Consider the following 19,388-nt stretch of genomic DNA (forward strand, 5'->3'; position numbering starts at 1 on the left):
GGACGGAAACGCTCTCGAAGCGGCTGCGGCGGACGGGGGGAGGGGAGGGCAGGGGGAAGGAGGGGGGAGTTGGCGCCTCTGTCGTAGGTGGCGGTGGAGGTCCATGCCGTGGACCAAGTCCCGAATCCACGCCTTCCTATCCATCATTCGCAAAAAAACAAATCGCCAAAGAGAAAACAAATTGGCGTCTTCCGAGGGCGAAAAGAAGGCTATTCTCCGACAACGCCGGCGGACGCTGTCGGAGACCTCCTTATTTACTTATTATTTGCTCTTTGAATTCCGTTCGACTGCGGAGACCGTTTCCTCTCCCTTGTGACATAATTTACAAAAAATTATTTCGGTCCATTATTTTTTTCCGTGACCAACTTCCGCGGAAATAAGTTGTCCTGTTACACTTTCCATTTCCCAAAGACTTTGTAATCGGTAGGAATGTGAGTTATTAATGGCCTAACTAACCGACGACCAAAAACCCGTTTTCAGCAACGAGGAAAACAATAACTTGAGACCCTGAATTGACAACTGAGCTCATTCGTTCCATTAATGTCAGCTACAACTTTAAAAATATTTAATACACATGACTTTTTGCAAGGCGCACAGTGCTTGATCATAATTTAATTGCAATTAAGGCTTGGATCCCGCGTCCAAACAAAAATAAAGAGCCCCTTTTAAACTTTTTTGAAAACATTGCTCAGTTGGCAGATTTAGACCTCCAAAACAAAGCAATATTGCCTGGGTAGGATAACTTTTCAATCCATGGTGATTTGGTAATTAAAAAACGATCCAATCCGATATTTTTAAAAATAACAAATTATTTTTCGGTCGTCCCCTTACCACTACGTTGCAACAGCTCCTGAAAATAAATGGTCGTTGCTAATCCTACTTCCTCCCCAATGTATCACGAGCAGCTCCAATCAGCACTTCACATTTTCAATACAACAAGTTGTGGATAAGCCATGATCTCGGGAAATCTTGGGCATTAGGAAATACGACAAATTTTTAATAGAGAAAAAGGAAGCAGAATTACCATCGAAATTGGCCACCTTGGCAAACGAGACAGCATAACATGAGGTTAATACATGTATGGATGAGGATTTGCGAAGAGAACGAGCCATTGACTCCCAGCTGAAAGCGTCGGTTGGACCAGGGACAGCAGACGGCCTAAGGACGACCTCATGCAAAGGACACCGTCGATAGGTTGGAAAGAAAGCAGAAATCCGTAATCCGTCGGGAGGCGGGAGCCTGCGTCATCCATCCCTCGCCCAACGAAATCGAGAATGGAATGTAAACGACTATGAATCCCGGCCGAAATGTCACCGGGGCCATTCCGGTGCGGCGCACATTCATTCCGAGACGAAAACGCACCCCTGCCACCCTCGTCCAGTACCCACCCGTCCCCCTTCGACGTACCTGACGCCCGACTTCATCAAAGACATCGTCGATACGGGAACCGCACCTGAAGTAATCCATCACTGAGTGAAAGTGAATGTCTTATTCTGCCAACGAAAAGTTGTTTGAGAGTTTACTTTCACTAAAAACGGTCAATTTTCTTCTCCCGTGGTTCCTGGTGATACGTTACCCATGAATAGTTATCCATACGCTCGATGAAACGTAAAATGAGAGCAATGACTAGCCTTCGAAAGTGCTCACTTGAAAGTAAGCATTCGGTTAAAAGAGATTCAATCTTGAGCGATCACTTCCTCTTAATCAGCAGGGCATTTAAGAGCACGAAACTATTTTACGTGGGCCGCTGCGGCTGAGGGCGAAGGGATTGAAGGAAACGAAAGAAAGATGAGGAATGATGCACGATATGAAATTTAGAGAAAGAAAAAAGTGGACGCAGCAAATACAAGAAGGGGAAGGAACTGTCTGGCGGTAGGAGAGAAAAAGACCACATCAACTGCAAGAAAGAAAACGGAAATTTATACGTAAATCAAGCCAAGAGATATTCTAGAAGGTAGCGTAAATAACGTTATGGCAACTTTAGCACTCCAGAGGGCTCGCATACGTAAATACGGAATGCGAAATAGATGAAGACTGATTATCAGCAATGATAAACGCCGAGAAAAATTCCAAGCCGAATTGATATGGGACAAATGTCACTTGGATCAAATAGGTTGGCCAGATAAATTCAATCAAAAAATTTGGAAGTCATGGAGAGAATAGTTTCTTTGGACTTCGGAGTATCACTATTCAGAAGGTTTTAGCCGGAAGGCTCTTTCATCAATTTCAATCCATAGCCTATTAAGGGAAAATCTGCAAAAAGAGAAGGCTTCGGAATGTAACCCTAATATTCCACACCGCTATGCTATTATTAACAGCTATCAGCCAAAGTTTACAGTACAGAACAAGCAACATTTGAGTGTTAATATGGTTCAGTCAAGAAAATACAGGCATATACTTGATATTACAACGGTCATTCTAATATTTTTAAGAAGAAATAGAGTATCCTTTTCTGCCTCGAGAATTTTGGGGAGTTTGAAGGTGTACCGTGAGCAAGGTTAATTGAAGTGTTGCAAAATATAGGAGAGAACAGAATGGAAGAATGGCCATTTTATTCGAAAACTGTTCATGAAATTCCTATAAAACACGAATAAGTGGGGAGAATAAGGACTCCGAATGGGCAGTTGGGTGATCTCAAGCGCCGCTTACCTCCTACTTTCCAGTCGTACCGCAGCAGCTCTCGACCGGTCATTGCATCTCTTCCACATACGAGTAAGTCGGCGTTCCTGTTCCTTAGTGGCTGTCTGTGCTCCCTAATGTCCAAACTGCCCTCCTGGGCCTTCCATCGCCCTCTATTCCTCTCCTACGCCCCTACACCACAACAGATTTCTCTCCTCCATTCCATGGTTCACATCATCCTCTTTTTTCATTTGAATGTATGCCGCCAGTAAAACTGCAGGCCTCCAATACGCGTACATCCATATAAATTGTATTTCCTTCATACATCGATCGCATATCGACCTAGTGCTTGGTCATACAAGTTATTTTGCGATCCCGGTTTCCCCATCAATTGTCCTTCTCTTGATCTTTCTTTCTCCTTTCTCTTTTGGCTGTGAGTCAAACGATTTTGTCCACACCCTACACCTGAAATGCGGAGCTGTTAGGCAAGTGCATCAATTTAAATCCATTATGATAATGAAGTGAGATGTTATGGTATTTCCGCCATGAATATCTACGTTGTCAAATCACACTGGCGAAAAAAGAGATGGCTTATGTATAGGACACAGTATCATAGCTGCAATAAAGGGCATAAATCTTCAATCGTTAAATACCTGTACGTACGAAATTAGCAGTCTTCGAACCTCTAAAGGTAATGAACTGAAACACGCAGAGTACGACTCGAATTGCGGCGAATATTTCCGTGTTAATTCGATCTCTTACTGAAGAGTACAAGGTGAGTTCAATAAATAACGGGAATTTGAGTTATATGGAAAGAACTTTATTTATTCGTCTAAATCAATGTTATCCCGTTTGAATCAGTCCCCACTTATACCAGCGCTTTTTCCAACCCTTGAAATACTTCTAGAACTCAAATCTTTGGTGTAGCTTTTAGCTTTCCTCGCGATGAGTGTAAAACGACGGCATACTAAGGTTCTCCATATTTTTGGGATCAGAAAAAAAGGTCTCGTGGGGCGATTTCTGGCAAATATGGAGGCTGGAACATAATAACAGTGCCGTTTTTGACAAAAATTCATGAGCAAGCAGTGAGCAATGTGAGCAGGTGAATTATATCGAGGTGGTACAAAAGCCATAGATTGGTACGTCACTAATACGGGCGTTTATTTGCATTGTTTCATGCAAACAGCGTTGCACCTGTAAGTAGTACTCTTTATCGCTCATTTCACATTGTGGAAAGAACTTATGGTGCACTAGGCACTTTGCGAATTAACAAAATTCCCGTTAACTTTTGAACACACCTCGTACCTCCAAGTCCAGTACTCCTTCCATCGTTGGGTAGATGGGAACATAAAATTTGAGCTCTTCTGCATCTTTCACCACAATAGGCCGACACCGACAACTCCATAACACTTTCTCCAAGCCCTCAGATTTTACAAACCCACAAGTTGCCCAACAACTCCGAATGGCGTCCCAAACTTTCGGCCACATCCCAATTGACAACCACACGTCACCCACGCTTCCGCCGACCCACAGCGGGCCGGCCGGAACCAAGGGAGAGAACGGCCCCGCAGGAGGGCGGGTGACGGACTACTCACCTCCGAGTTGCTTGTCGCGACGGAACTCAGGCCGGGAGACATCACATTATCCGGGCTGGCGGTGAGCGCGGCAACGTTGAGGGCGGCGACGGCGGCAGCGGCCCCCGGGCCCGAAGACTTCTGTGCCTGAGGCACGTCGTCCACTGAGGTGGTCTCATCCGTCGCTCCCTCCCTCTCTGCCCCCCCACCCTGGAATGACTTGCTGAAGTACTGCCTGAGCTGGCTCTTCTGCTTCTCGATTACGTGGTACCGAGTTGGGTTTTCCAACACCGTCTGAACCTGAAAGTGGAGACAAAAATACGTGGGCGTTAGTGATGGTGAAAACACAGCTAACGTGGATTATCCAACAAACAAATCCAGTCATATTAATCGTAATTTGCGAGTTATTGAGACAAAAACCGTTTAAATTCCATGGAGAATCGATGGAGGCTTGGCATAAAAATTGAACAGCCAGTTAGGCCAGCTAGCGTACAGCAAAGAAAAATGATGAAGAGAAATAACAGTGGCTGGGGTGAAAAGTGTCTTCTTAAAACGGAATGACCGAATTTAAATCGAGGAAATTTCATGGATGTGGGAGGGAGGCGAAAGCCTTCTGATTTGCTGGCTGTCCGACGACGCCATCGGCCCGTATTTAAGCGGGAGCGGTCACAACCCAGCCACTGAGTTCGTGGGCTTAGAAAGCCTCCATGGACAGGACTCGCGCACCGCTATCACGTCCAGAGACAACATTCGTCACCAGTACACAAAAACTCAATTTTTTACGCTAATAGAAAAGATTTACATGAATTGGTGCCAAAAATGGGCGCAGTGCTTCTTACGGCGATCTGGTATTTATACAGTCAAATATTTGATGAACACAAATTTCTCCTTAATGGAAAGCACAAATACACGAACATAAATACGGTAGACATACATGCTTCGGTATCGCAGTTTTGAAATGAAACACTTTGAGTTTGCTTTGAAAGTGACGAAATTCAATGCTCATATAAAAGGACATATAATACTCAGACAGAAGTTAAATATTAAGGTAAAAACAATGGTCATAATTATTACCGACCGTCAAAAAAAGAGCATATACATCCAAATAAGTGTGAATCAGCAAAGAGCATTATTCAAAGAATAATCAGTCCAATTCCACGTGCACATCATTGTGGCAACATTGGAGCTTGGGAAAATCCCACACCCGAACCTTTTGTTGGGCCCTTTTTCTCGCCTTTGCTTTGACTATTTCATAATAGCCGAGGAGAGGAGTTCATCTGGCGCACCAAGCCCTAGTTGATGCGTGTGTGCACACCCGGAGGCCATTTCCTTTGGGTGGTGCCTCCATGTTGATTACCACGGAAGTCTAGTAACCAGATGCATCGGCCACAACAATAGAATCTCATGCGTCGCGACAATGTATGCAGTAATAATTTCACCTTTCCTTCTTTACAACATTATTATTATCCGTAATCTACTGGTTAAGGTAGGTTTTTGATGGGGCAAGGTACCAAACGGTACAGGGACAATTCCCTTGTCTCTCCTATCAAAACACAACCCAATATCCTACTCTACAACATCCCCCGCTTCATCTCCATATACTTCCTTCCTCCCTTCATCCCGTCCAACATCCCTTTCCTATTCCTACCCTTTCCTCGCTTACCTAACATTCTCCATTCTATCAAAGTCTTAAACATCCCACTGCCGATCAAAATGCTTTTCATCCATTTTTTCTGTCTCCTTTGGATTCCTCCGACCAATCCCTTCTCCTCCCACAATATACCTAGCATTTCCTCGTTTGTTTTCCTTTCTGTCCACTTCACCTTATCCGTCCTTCTCCACACACACAATTCAATAACCTCCAATCTATGCCTATCATCCTGCTTCAACCCCTTATTCAGTTTATGCGGAACAATATGCCAGTTAAATGTGCTTTCTGTACATTCTATTGGCCCTTCGTTAAATACTCAGGGATTATCCGGTTTTTTTATGTCCCAGGGTCAATCAAGACCAGGCTAAGTACATCTACATCATAGGTCGACAGTCGCCACAAGGGCGTGTGGCGGGGGGTGTACCGGCAACAAAACAATTGGCAATTTAAACACACTCCTATATACGTCATACAATAATTGGCATAAAACTAAATCATTATATTTTAGTTAGTTGGATCTATTTTGAATGCCAGTGACGGTGTCTATTTCTCTTACTTTTCCGGATGATGGAGTCCACCAATATGATTTGGCACCATTATAATTTCCCCTGTGTTACATGAAAACTCGTGTGAAAAGAACATTTCAAAAAGTCTCAATCTTTCCTGCTCTTTTCATGAATCAAGCGAGTACCGATTTAATTTCTCCAACATAACCGTCACACTTACTCTCTTCTCCTGGCAATTTTAAATTCTTACCTAGTTAATGTTCTCCGAAGCTTCTCCGACTACGTAATTAACGTTTACTCTCAAGGAACCAAGTACTTCCGTGTTTCCCAAAAATGACCTCACTTAAGCTCAGTAACACGTCTCTTTTGCCCTTTAATCACAATCTCCTAGTACCCGTATAATGAAACGTCGCCTCTTTAAAGGCCGATCAGCATATTCCCCCAGATGTGGGTACCCTGTGAAGGATTTGATGTCAGTATTAATGAATCTTTTCCAAAATGCCTACATGAATCTCAATTAGTTGACAATTTACGTCTTGTTCAAATTTCATTTTATTCCAAAAATTCAGTGTTGCACATTTACTGATACTCCAGTATAACCCCCATTTCTTAGAGCAAAGCGACGTGGTCTAAATCGTTAGAGAGTGGCACACTAACTGCGGGTCACCCTATTTATCTGTAAATCACTGTGTCTTCTGCAAATAATTCAAGGTTGAAGTTAACGTAGGATTTTACGACGATTATGTATACTAAGAAGTGCAGGGGCCCTATTACAATACTCTGTGACACCCCTGGCGTTACACCCACCTCTAATGAACTCAAACCATGGACGACTATTTTCTGTTTATGGTTAGATACGAAGTCCCGAATCCAGTTGGGAACGCTGGCATAAATGCATTGATATCTAAGTTTCTGTATCGACTGGTTGTGAGGAACCTCTCAGGATCTCTGTAAAAATCTGAAAATACAGCATCAAATTGAGTCTTCACTTCCCCCGATTTCAGGATAATATGAATAAAAAGAGATACTCTTAATGTCCAGTAAGAGCATTATATTGCTAACAATGATGTGCTCTTAGATTTTACCGGATAGTAATGCTAAAGAAATCGGTGTGAAATAACTGGGATCTTTCCAATCGCCGCCATTGCAGGGGGGGGATTATGTGAGATAGCTTCCAGTTGCGTGGTACTGAATCTTCTATATACTTGTAACAAGTTTTTTATGAGAAAGGTATGATATCTTCCGCAAGTTCAAGTTCCTTCACGATTCTAGAGGAGATTAATTCAGGACATGGGACTTAATTTGTTAAAATATATTGGAGATGTTCTTCTATTCCTCTCTGGGACAATTATATGTCACTCGTGAGTGGTACAGGTGCATTAAAGGCTTCGTTTTGTGCACAAATATTTTTGCTTTAGGTGTTATTAAAGAACTTATTTAGGATATTTCCCGCGATCACACTGTAAAATGTCGCCATTTTCTGCCTATTCACAGTTCAGTCGGACGTTTCTTTCGTTCATTCTGTAAATACTTGCATTACTTTTCTTTTGAAGGTTGTTGAGCTTTCCGCCTAATCCATTTTGTTTTTGATCGAAATTCTACGAGTTACTCTTCTAAATCCTTCATTTGAGTTTCGGCATTTTTTTGCTGTTTTTTTTAATCCGAGTACATTTTTCTTCGTTTCCTTAAGACCGCTCCGACTTCTCTGTTATAGGATGTTGGCCCCTTGCCATCACTTGGGAATCAACTCCTCTATTCCGCAACGCATAATATTTAAAATGTATTTTCCAAGAGCGTTATGATTCAGCGCTGTGAGTTTCCAACTTGAATGATCGCAATCCGAGTTTTATTTTCTCCCGAAGCCCAACTAAGCTCCATTTTACGGTGGATTTAGAATCGTCAGAAACGTCAATTAGATGGAAACGTCTTTTCATCATGCACTATTCATGGCACAACACTAGCATTAGGATCATTGGGAAATAAATTGAATGTTACACCCAAGTATTGAGAATAAAAATCTCGTACACCGGATATCCCGAAAGATAAGACGAAAAATTATTTTTGTTCGAAGAACCATAGATGGGTTTAAGATTCTATCTCGGAAGGCCGTGGTCATATAAAAAAATTGCCAACCTTTTCCGGAAGTTGTGAATTTACTTAATGAATCAAAAATAGCCCAATTGCAATTGCGGATGACTCTGTATAAAGTTACTGTTGCGCCATTTCCCGCAATTCTTTTGAAGAATAGTTTAACCCAGTACACATTTTTGAATCAATCAAGTGTTTTTTCAGCTGCAAACAATTCTGACTGAACACTGCAACTAAGGAATGTATAACATTACCAAGAGAGAAAAAGTACTAAAATTTCTGTACCTATGCACTCTAGCCCGGAAATGTTTCTGCATCAACCTTTCCCTCAATCTAGAACACTAATGAAGAAGTTGTGTACACATCTACATTTACCAACGCCATTGCACACGAAAAATATAAACGCAATATTTTGCAATGTCATGAAAAACCGCGAAGGTAGACTTCAGTCATTGATTCATATTAATTTTTACCTTGCTTAATTCTGCAAAATACATATATGCATACATTTTTTCCCGATAGTTCGAAATTCTTATGCTGGGAGAATGCCTGAAGAGACTACCGAGCCTGGCGTCCCCTTTCCTTATTTTACTCACTCGATATATTTAAGTTTTCCTCTTCACTAAATTTTAACCATGTGTGGCCTTCTTTATCAAGAGAATTCAATAATTTCAAAGTTTGGCTCACTTCATAAGCGAGCCGCTGTAAAATTTACGAAAGCATTTTTCCCTGATTCTACGAGATGAACCTTAATGGACAAATGTTCTTCATATTCACAGCGAGTTAAAATTGAAATTTATTTAGTCTTCTGAATCTTATTCTATCCCAAAATTTTTTAAATAACTTTATTTGCACGTGAAATTTGAAATTTCAGTACTAGGGGAGCCTAGGCTTGCGAGGAGAAATTCCGCTGTTGTTGTTGCTATGCATCCTGATGTGCTCTACGAGTACATGTATTAAGTGACATTCAAGTGAATTAGTTACCCGAGTCGTTATTTCTGTAGCATTCGATAAGAGTAACCCTTCCCATACCCTTTATTGGAAAATAGGATTGGCAAAAGCTATTAACAAAGTCTAATAAACTGAGGGAGATGCATCCCCAGTAACTCTTAACAAAGTCATAATTGATTATAATGCAACAATTACAAAGTTTAAAAATCATTTTCCTTGACTTGACCCGCAATTGACATTTGGGAACGGACATCGCGAAAGCCTACACTTGTAGGTCTCTCAAATCTACAGATACTGAGTCACTCTCGAGTGAAATGATTTCAGACTAACGGAATATTCATGCCCTCCCGCCAATGACCAATTCTCAAATACGAACACAAATGATACTTGGCTTAAGAATAAGCAAATTGTACTATTAAACGCTCCTAATAAGTTCAGATGTGAGGGCAGAGGAAAAATAGTTCATGCTCACTGAAGGGGCAGTGCTAAATGAAGAGCATTTTTTAACTAGACCTCCTTTCACTATACCCATAGGAGATACCGCGAAAACAACTTTAAGCGTGTCCATATACATACATAATGCCAAGCCTCGCGGTCTACACAGATGTATACCTTAAGTTTCAGTATTTTCTCTTATTAAGACTGCACCACGTATACTCCCAAGTTTTTTTTACACTATTGAATGGAAAATTAGCATTTTGAGTTGGCTACACGACATTATTTATTATATAAGCGCTGAAGAAATGAATGATAACCTATCCATATTGATTACCAATTGAATCTACAACCAATCCGGTAACCTGATGCACAGCCATAGCACTTAAGTGATCAATTAGACCCACTTTCATTCTATGCCCTAGGAAAACTTTCACTTCCCAAATCGTACTTTTTCCTTCTAAATTAACAACTCTTATGTAAAATATAACGGTTACCACACCCGCGATTATCTTGCATTATATCTCACTTATATAACGTGCGTACAACTCCCTTGGTTGCAGACCAGTTTTTTTTTGTAATCGCGAAAATGCTGTAAATTCGGCTGCATATCGATTATTACCACTTAAATTTCACGACCACACAATAAAAATGAAATTCCTAACTCTTTTTTATTCATGTTTATTGCTGCATTTCCGGGGTGATTACTCTCGTACTCACAACAGTACGGACAAGGAAAATAAGCTGGTAGCTCTCATAAATTGACCACCAAACATTAAGGCAAATTATTGAGGATTTTAACGAAAGTTTATTATTTCCCAACGCTCAACTATATGACCTTGCGCTCCATGCCTATTTTATGTACGGAAAGTAAAATGAAAGGTTTGCATATCAATCATCAGTGTGTTCAATTGAATCTGATTCCAAATATGAGGCGATTAAAATGTTTCTTCAGAGGACGCTTACAATACAAGGTCACGCATAATACTTACTAGCATCACAGCTTTAAGGGCACACATAAAACGAACTATCTTAAAGTCGAGTCAGTGGATTACCCATATTTACAGCCCATACCTTGGATTTGGAGTTCATTGCACGAACATATACCCACGAGTGGGGTGGGGGGATTGTGAGAGCAGTGGAACACAGTGAAAAATCATTAACCCATTCCAAAGAATACTGAACTCATGAACGTATATTTTGAATGCCACTCCCCATCCTATCCCTCCCTACCTGAGAAGTCAAACCGTTTTAAACGAAACATACCCAATCCCATCCTTCGCCACGACTGACCTACCCTCCACGTCAAGCGACGACCAGCCCAGCACTGCCACCCTCCCCGGCCGCTACCGACCTAAGCTTCTCAGCAATTCCACTCCCACGCGCGGGGCGAGGGGGGTACGCATACTCCTTGGCATCCACACCATGAATTGAAATCCAAGACGTACCCCTAACGACGACGCCTAAGCGTTGAAAAGCGCGATATCTATTATATAAGTGATATCCATTATAATGCGTAAGTGGACAGTTAGGACGTTCATTTTCTATGTTCTTCCACAACATCACGCCGAACACGGCCGAATGAAATCATTCTCAAGCGAGCCAGCAAATTGAAGAAATGACTGCCAACACGCAGACCTTATAATTTTCTCGCCAGCCTCCTTTAATTCAACCTGAAAAATGTCTGCTCTTTGGTAACGGAAACTTCACTCACAAAGGTCAAGTTGAGCGGGTAGTCGGCATGAAATTAAAAGTGGGAAAATTAGATAATATACCCAAGAAAAAATCAAGCATCGGGTCGAATAAGAAATGAAAACTGCAACAAGAAAAGATCCCAACCGATGCACAGTGTTGGATGAAGAGATTAGGTATGAAATTAAAGTACCTGCCGCATTGCCAGTCATGAATAATGGATATATTATCCAATTATTTGTCTCGGCATGTATGTGCACATCTTCTGTACTGAATATTTTAACTATTAAACTAAACATGAAATTTCTGTCCATCAAATACTCCAATTTAACAACAAATCACAGATTTCCCGTCATCCCCAAAATCCAATGTTACCGCAACCTGACCCGGCCATTCTTTTCGCAGCGAACAGACTGAAGCGGGTGCTACCGTCGTGACACATAACCGTGGCTTCGAGTCCAAGACGGGCGTTCGTTGCACTGGTAATTCGCGGCCCGCATTGAGCGGCCCCACGAGTGTACGCCTGACGCTTGGTGGAGCGAGTTCCCACGGAACGCTTGAGCGACGAGCTCCGCTCGAACCAATAGCAGTCGGATATGAGGAGAACCGGTGCTTACCTTCAATACTTGTGGAGGCACTTCCACGCCAATGGTCTGGACGTTCAGCGGGACTTTCAAGGCCGTCGCTGCGGGGGGTCTCTTCTCCAAAGCCTTGGCTTCTGCCTCTCGTCTCTCCTGCTCCTGCAGTTGCTCCCTCATCAACTGCAACTTCATCTGAGTCCGAGATGTGGGCACTACTGTCTTAAAGGTCGGAGGGCTGTGCGAGGCAGAAGGAGAAAGGCACATCATCCTCTGCTGACAAGGCAGAGCCGAGGTTTCAACCACATCGCACACTTTCGAACAGAGGACAGAGGAAAAAAATCTCTGTCATTTCACCAAAACATTAGAGGAATACACAAATCCTCGCACTTCAACCCAAGCGATTAGAAATACCTCAGCACACGAGAAAGGCAAAACTAATCGCGCCGCTTGCGAATGCACGAAAACCTTGTGATTTTTCGATTAGACTACCAACAACGGAATTGAGTAATGTTGCCCGAGTGCTAGAATTGCAGAAGAGTCAAATATTTACAATAAAATGGAGGATCTAGACCATTGCGGGGACGATGGGTGGGAGTAGATTTAAAAAAGGACTATTGCGGCGGAATACAACAATTTAAATGCAATATCCAACACCTTTAAATAGTGGGCCAAAGCAACGTTTAAGGGTAAAGATGATGGCAGTGGTTAATGGGTCGGATTCCACGTCACTCATGGAGCTCAGTGCCAACGGCGGAGAAGCGGCTTCAAGGCGCACCTTCTAAGGGGTCGGAGACCCAATTGAAGGCTCCTCACAAGGCTGGGACCCTAGTACCTATCTGTGCCGCGAGTCACATTTCTAGGCTCACTTTGCGACGCACATAAGCACTATGGGGAAGGGGGAGTGTTTACATTCAATCCTTTTTTCGGACGGCAGTTTTCTTCGACTTTACAGTTACCCATACTGGAAATACGCCGTCCATCGGATGGGACGTAAAGATGCGGACCCCTTGGCGCCTTTCGTAAAGAGTAGGCTAATGCCGACGCCGGGTTTTTCTCCACCCTTCATCCTTTCCTGTCCATCCCCTATGGCGCAAATGGCCTCAGCTGTCGGTCGCCTCCCCTAAATACTACTACTACTGGAAAGATGCGATCAAACCAGCCGAACAATCAGCCCATCACAATCGGCACCAGAGCCTACACTTTTGCAAGCTTATAAAGTGAACATTCCGCTATGTTACGATAGCACCATATTTCGATATGTTACGACGGCAGTGAAAAACCCTGGATACATGGAGTCAACGTCTCCATCCGAATCGGAGTCGCCTTCCTTGGCTCCCGAAAGCTCAAGAAGGGTTCAGCTATGTATACCTTTTCAGCCCCCCCCCCCCGGTGACACTATCTTCGCCGGAAAAAACTTCGGTCGACATGTCTTCTCCTGCATCACCCTTGTTTCCCGATGCCGCACCCTCCGTTGAGGGAGAAGCATCAGTGGGCAACTACATATGTACGCACCCCTGGCCGTGCCAGCTACCGTCGCCGCGACCCGGGTGCCGATTCCACCCGTTTTAACCAACTCCCAAAATGTACTTTTAAGGCCTTCAGCATGGTGAGCGTCAGCTGCGCGACCGCGAACGATTTCAGGACTGTCAGATCCCTCTTCAAGAAATTAAACCTTGATTTAACAGCCACAAGTTAAGGGAAGGCAAGCTTCCGGATTACCGTGAGAAGGATCTGGTTGGCAAAGTCACCGCAAACGAACTAAAGCAGTAATCAACCCGCAGGGGTTTTATTGTCTCCAGCGTCGTGCAGCTGACGACCACTCGTGAGGCAATGGTCTGACAGAAATGAACAATTACAGTCTCACCGCAGTACCCAAAGGCCTAACCTCAGTGTACAACATCTTCCACAAGGGCACTCACAACCCATGGATTTCACCGATGTAAAATACTTATAAGAAATGCGTGTTACATCACATCATTCCATAAGTCCAAGGGAGTGCTGCAGTGTCACAAATGCACCAGGGCTTCGAGTGCAGCAATAACTACTGAAAAATTCGGAATCGCTGCATCAAGTGCGCAGGTACGCACTGCCAAATTATTACGACAAGACCTCGCTATGCCTCCGATTTCCAACAGCGTTCGTCACGCCAATTACCGCGGCAGCCACGCCTTCAGGTAAAAGCAAGCGCGAAAACTGGCTCGCGAGGCGCCAAATGAGGGAATACAAATACTTCCACATACATCCCACCCCTGCCCCCTCGCAGAGCGCTTAGAACTCTCGCGGTCCCGGCCTTGCCAAGGGCACTTCAAATTTCTTCGCCGTCCCTTCTGTCCTCCCCCAACCCAACCTCCTTCATCACAACTAACGCCGACGACGCCCACTCCTACTCTTCCATAAACTCGACCGAAAATTCCCTTCCTCCGAATGAGAATGACAAGTCACATTTTTTTGTTTCTCTTCCCAGTAGCATGACTGAATTACACCGGAATCGCAACAGCAACCAAAACAGCCAACAGGATTTCCATTCATTCCAAAATCTCTTGCAATTCTGAGGTCGTCGGCCTTCAGGGAACGCATCTTGTCCCAGAATTCACATCACGCATTCCTAATTACACCACATATCGCCGACACTTTCTCCAGAGGAGGCGGCGTGCTCATCGCAGTCAAAATTTCCATGAAACATCGAGTACTGAAAGCGACTGCCCTTGGCACATTCGAGTGTTTTGAATTAACGGGGGATCGGGATAGTGCACTGGCTAACGTACAGGTTTCCCACCGAGAGAGCCCGGCTTCGAATCCTGGAGAAGACAAATATTTTTCAGTGGTATCCCGATCCCTACTTGAGGTACTTTGTGGAGAGCACTTCAAGTGAGTACAACATCCGTCGGACGGGACGTTAAACTCCGGACCCCTTGGTGCCTTTCGACAAGAGAAGACTAATGCCGACGCCGGGTTTCTCTCCACCCTTTCTTTCCCACCCATCCCTAATGGCGCAAATTACCTTAGCTGTCGGTCGCCTCCCATAAAAAAACTGAACTGGAATAGGTCACTCTACTCCACTCCAACGGGTGAACTCGATATACGAGTATATGCTATCAACCAACCTGCTGGTTGCTCTTCTGATGAAATTCGTCCCTTATATCCGAGTGACAGGCGTATATATGCACTCGGCGATTAGCACAGCAAACACTCCGAATGGGAATGCCGCCGTCGTAATTATGGTAATGGTACGAACTTCCGCAAATTGGGAGACATGGCCAAAGTCTATGCGCCGCCATTGACGACTCACGTTGAGCAACTTGGGAGAAAAGACATCCTGGATTTCTGCCAAATGAAAAAACCACCAACAATCCAGATGCCCTTGGTACCAAGTGACCTTTCCAGGGACCACTGCTAGATTTGACAATCTGGGCCGCTTCCCAAATCATTTACACCCCTTCCTGTAACAAATTAACTAACAACAATTCCCCACCAACTCCGGAGACGCATCTACCGTGCTTCCTATCCTCACCTCATACCCGTCCTCGGACATTGATATTCATACGCGAGATCACCAAAATCTTCATCACACTTTTTCCATAGCTCCCCCCCCCTCATCCACCTCCACCCCTTTCACGTCCTCATTTTCATGAAGCAACGTAGCACAACACGCAGAAATTGGACGTGAAGCCGTGGCCCCACCGACAAGCGGAATACCAACTTTTTAGCAAACTGCACGAAATCAGAAATTGCAATCCAAAAGAACGGCCAATGGCAGGCTAAGCTTCAAAAGCTTATTTTCGATGACAACTCTCTTTGGAGAATTTCAAAACAACTGACTCAGATGGACGTACCTACAAAGCCCCTGCGACAGGAAGATGTGATTTATTTTAATGTTAAACACAAGGTAGAAATCCTAGCGACATCATTACAACGATGATTTAAATGACTATCTGGGAACCAATGGAGGGCGACAGGGATCCGGAAGCTGTTTGCAGCAGTCTCCTCTCTCCTTCCGCCGCCCTTGTTCCATCCAGTCACGGAGACGGAAACCCGCCACGAGATTCAGTATTTGAACCCAAAAAGGATCGGCTATTATTCACTTAATTTCACTTTCTAACATCTGCCTTTCACTCTGCTGCTTCCCCAAAGCGTGGAGAGTGGCTAAAAATAGTTTATTCCCCAAATCAGGAGACGATACTTCCGTCCCTAATATCCCTTCTCTCTAACGCTTCAAATTTTTTGAAAAAGTTTTCAGAAAAAGCCTTGACCTCTTCCTACGGACAGATGCGTTAATTAGACCAGAAGAGATGGGATTCCCCGGGGGCTTCGACACAGTCAGCACATGACCGTGCTACACTTTTGTCAGAATGGCCATAGTATAAGCGCCGGACTATAAATTGTAGTCCTACTACATATATTCCAGGGTATTGCCATGGATTTCGACCAGTTCTGGCAGGAGGGCATCATCCCAAAGTTTTCCGAGCGAATTTGGCAGATGGTAGTAGTTATGAGAGTTGAGGCGATAGACAGCTGAGGTCATTTGCGCCATTAGGGACAGTTGGTTACTTCGGCGTCCGAATTGGCCGTCTCTTAACGAAAGTCTCCGAGGGATACTCAGTTCAACATCCCGTCCGATAGAGGGGGTCTCCACTTTAAGTGCTCTCCACGTGGCAGCCCAAGTAGGGATCGGGGTAGCACTGAAAAATACTGCCAAAATCGGGATTCGAATCCGGGCTCTCTCGCTGGAAGCCAGTACCTTAGCCACCGCAACATCCCGGGTCACGGGTTTCATTTGGGTCCCGAGACCCAGCCAATTGAGAAGTGGTTGGATATTGTGCGAGAAGATGCTAATTATATTTTGGAAAAAATGGTAACGCCATTCATATTTTCTTCTATGTCCCTGCATCCAATGCCTCAGATGTACCGTATTTTAATGTGGTTGAGAATCGGGGGTGGTTGGTAAATACACGTAGGTCGTAGACAATTGGAAACATCTCGACCCGTTGTAAAATATTTCCGATTATTCTGTGACGAAATTTCCCACGAAAAAATAATATAGCAAAACATGACAAGCTACAGGGAATCACAACGACAACACTTTCACAATATTATGAATCGAAATCGAGACAGTATAAATGGCAAATTTAAAAAAAACTGCTTACTGGAATATTTCTGGCGAATTGAATGTATTTTTCCTTCGAGTAGTCTTTAGGGGAGGCGACCGACAGCTGAGGTCATTGGGCCATTAGGGATGGATGGCAAAGGAGGAAGGGTCGAGAGAAACCCGGCGTCGGCATTAGCCTACTCTTAACGAGAGGCGCCAAGGGGTCAAACAGTTTAACGTCCCATCCGACTGACGGCGCACTCTCTCAAGTGCTGTTCACAAAGCACCTCAGGTAGGGATCGGGATACCACTGAAAAAAAATTTGCCACACCCAGGAATCGAACCCCTCTGGGTGGAAAGCCAGCACGCCAGCCACTCGATTCCCTTTTTCCCTCAAAAAAATATTCATCACGTCCTCAAGTCTTGTCAAATTATCTAATTTTCCGCTTGGAAAAAAATAAAATTGACTAAGTTAGAAAGAAATAATTAGTCAGCAAATAAAAGCTGAAAAGTAAAACCTCAAACACGTTGGCGTGTTTCGAGGTTTTACTTTCTACAAACAATCTATCCGCTTAAAGCAAGGGACCGAGAAACTTAACACTTTCATTTATTTTTGTTTTCAAAAAATCTCTAAAGGAGGACCGATAACAATACCGGGGCTGCTCAATTAAGAGTGAACATAAACATTTGATTCGCATAATTTACAGGGTAGAACTTTACAGTTGTTATATTGTTTAACTACATGTGTAATGTACACATGATTTGGCTTCCATATTGCATCAGAGGCAGTCGTTGAAAGCTGAAACATGATCAGTTGATCAGCTGATCATGATCGGGGACAGGAAAGTCACATGAGGTATTTTCAAAGTCACATAGGTTCAGGAAAAAGTTCACCTGGGTATGGACTGACGGAAGGACGAGGAACAATCTTCACATTGATTTTCACGAAATATTCAGCAAAAATATTTGCGGTGTGGGGTCATACATTATCGTTGTGCCGCAACCAGCTGGTAGATTTGAAATGAGGTATTAGGCGATAACTACGGCAATGGAGCATTTTGATTTCATCGCTATCATATGCTCACATGGTACGTGCATGTAAGTGCCGGGGTAACAAGAGAACTGTGCATGTTTCAATCTTTAACGGATTCCTTGGACGCAATATTGAGGTCAAATAAATAATAATTGTACATCATATGCATCACACATTAATCATGCATAATAATAAAGTAACATTTTTTGAGCAATAAATTATGCCAATTAAAATCGAATGATTACTCATTATTGCGAAGTCCTTGCAGATAAAGTTCAACATAGTTATTTCAGGAAATAAAACGGACGTAAATGTATTTTTAAAATTTTCAACTGTTCAAAATATATTATTTTGTTTATGTGGATGCACCAACAGCAATGCCTGTTAAAACTTAAAAATGTTCATTATCAAATGCTATTATGATATGTCCATCATAGAAAGAATTGCATTCGATAGTTGCCATTTTTAAGTTCTAACAGGCAATGCTATTGTTGAACTCATATTATGCAAATAAAATAATACGAAATATTATTTTATTTTCGAACGCAATATTAAATAGGTACTGAAGATTATCAATAAGAGAATAGAGAGCAGGGCAAATGATTACTTAGGGTCAATTAAAGAGCAAGAGAAACCTGAGAAAAGAACCTTCCTGGATCCACAAAGATATAGGTTTCTCAGGCACCTAGTGGATCCAGGTTGGGGAGAGGAATGCATGATGAGCTCAATACTAGACAAGAATATAGAATATAATCAGAATGTATGTTTGCTTCGTAGATAACGAGACGGCTTTCGATAGACTAAGGTGGGTAGAATTAATGAATGTTTTGCAGAAATCAGGATTAGATTGGAGGGATCAGCATCATACCTGAAACCTGCACGAGGCTCATACAGACGTACATGGCACAAACTGCTCAGGTAAAAGTAGGGAAAGGAGAGTCCGGATGGGCTGAGTTAGGACGGGGAGTACAAGGGTGTTCATTATCACCTGTGCCTGTCAACGCATATGTGTAGGGAATGGTAAAAGGTTCGCCAGTTGGCCAAGGGGTTGCAAGCATTGTAAATTTTGTTTATGAAATTTTTCCGTTTCGATAAAGAGTAAAGCTAAATTAAATATTAAAATAAGACTTCATTAACTGGAACAGATGAAACAGTTTACCATGACCTCATTA

The 19,388-nt window shown here is 43.2% G+C and overlaps 1 protein-coding gene across 4 annotated transcripts in view; it reads right to left on the reverse strand.

The window, feature by feature from the left end:
• Positions 1–19,388, reverse strand: part of Mitf (transcription factor Mitf) — a 182,374-nt gene that overhangs the window by 130,245 nt on the left and 32,741 nt on the right. For all 4 annotated transcript variants that reach the window (XM_071583157.1, XM_071583156.1, XM_071583155.1 and 1 more), the window contains exons 2-3: positions 12,134–12,332; positions 4,215–4,493 (exon numbers count right to left, since the gene is read on the reverse strand). In XM_071583157.1, the coding sequence (XP_071439258.1) occupies positions 4,215–4,493; positions 12,134–12,332 (478 nt within the window). The remainder of the gene's footprint in view (positions 1–4,214; positions 4,494–12,133; positions 12,333–19,388) is intronic.

This window comes from Hetaerina americana, unplaced genomic scaffold (genome assembly GCF_022747635.1).
Source record: "Hetaerina americana unplaced genomic scaffold, ioHetAmer1.1.p SCAF_13, whole genome shotgun sequence".
NCBI lineage: Eukaryota > Metazoa > Arthropoda > Insecta > Odonata > Calopterygidae > Hetaerina > Hetaerina americana.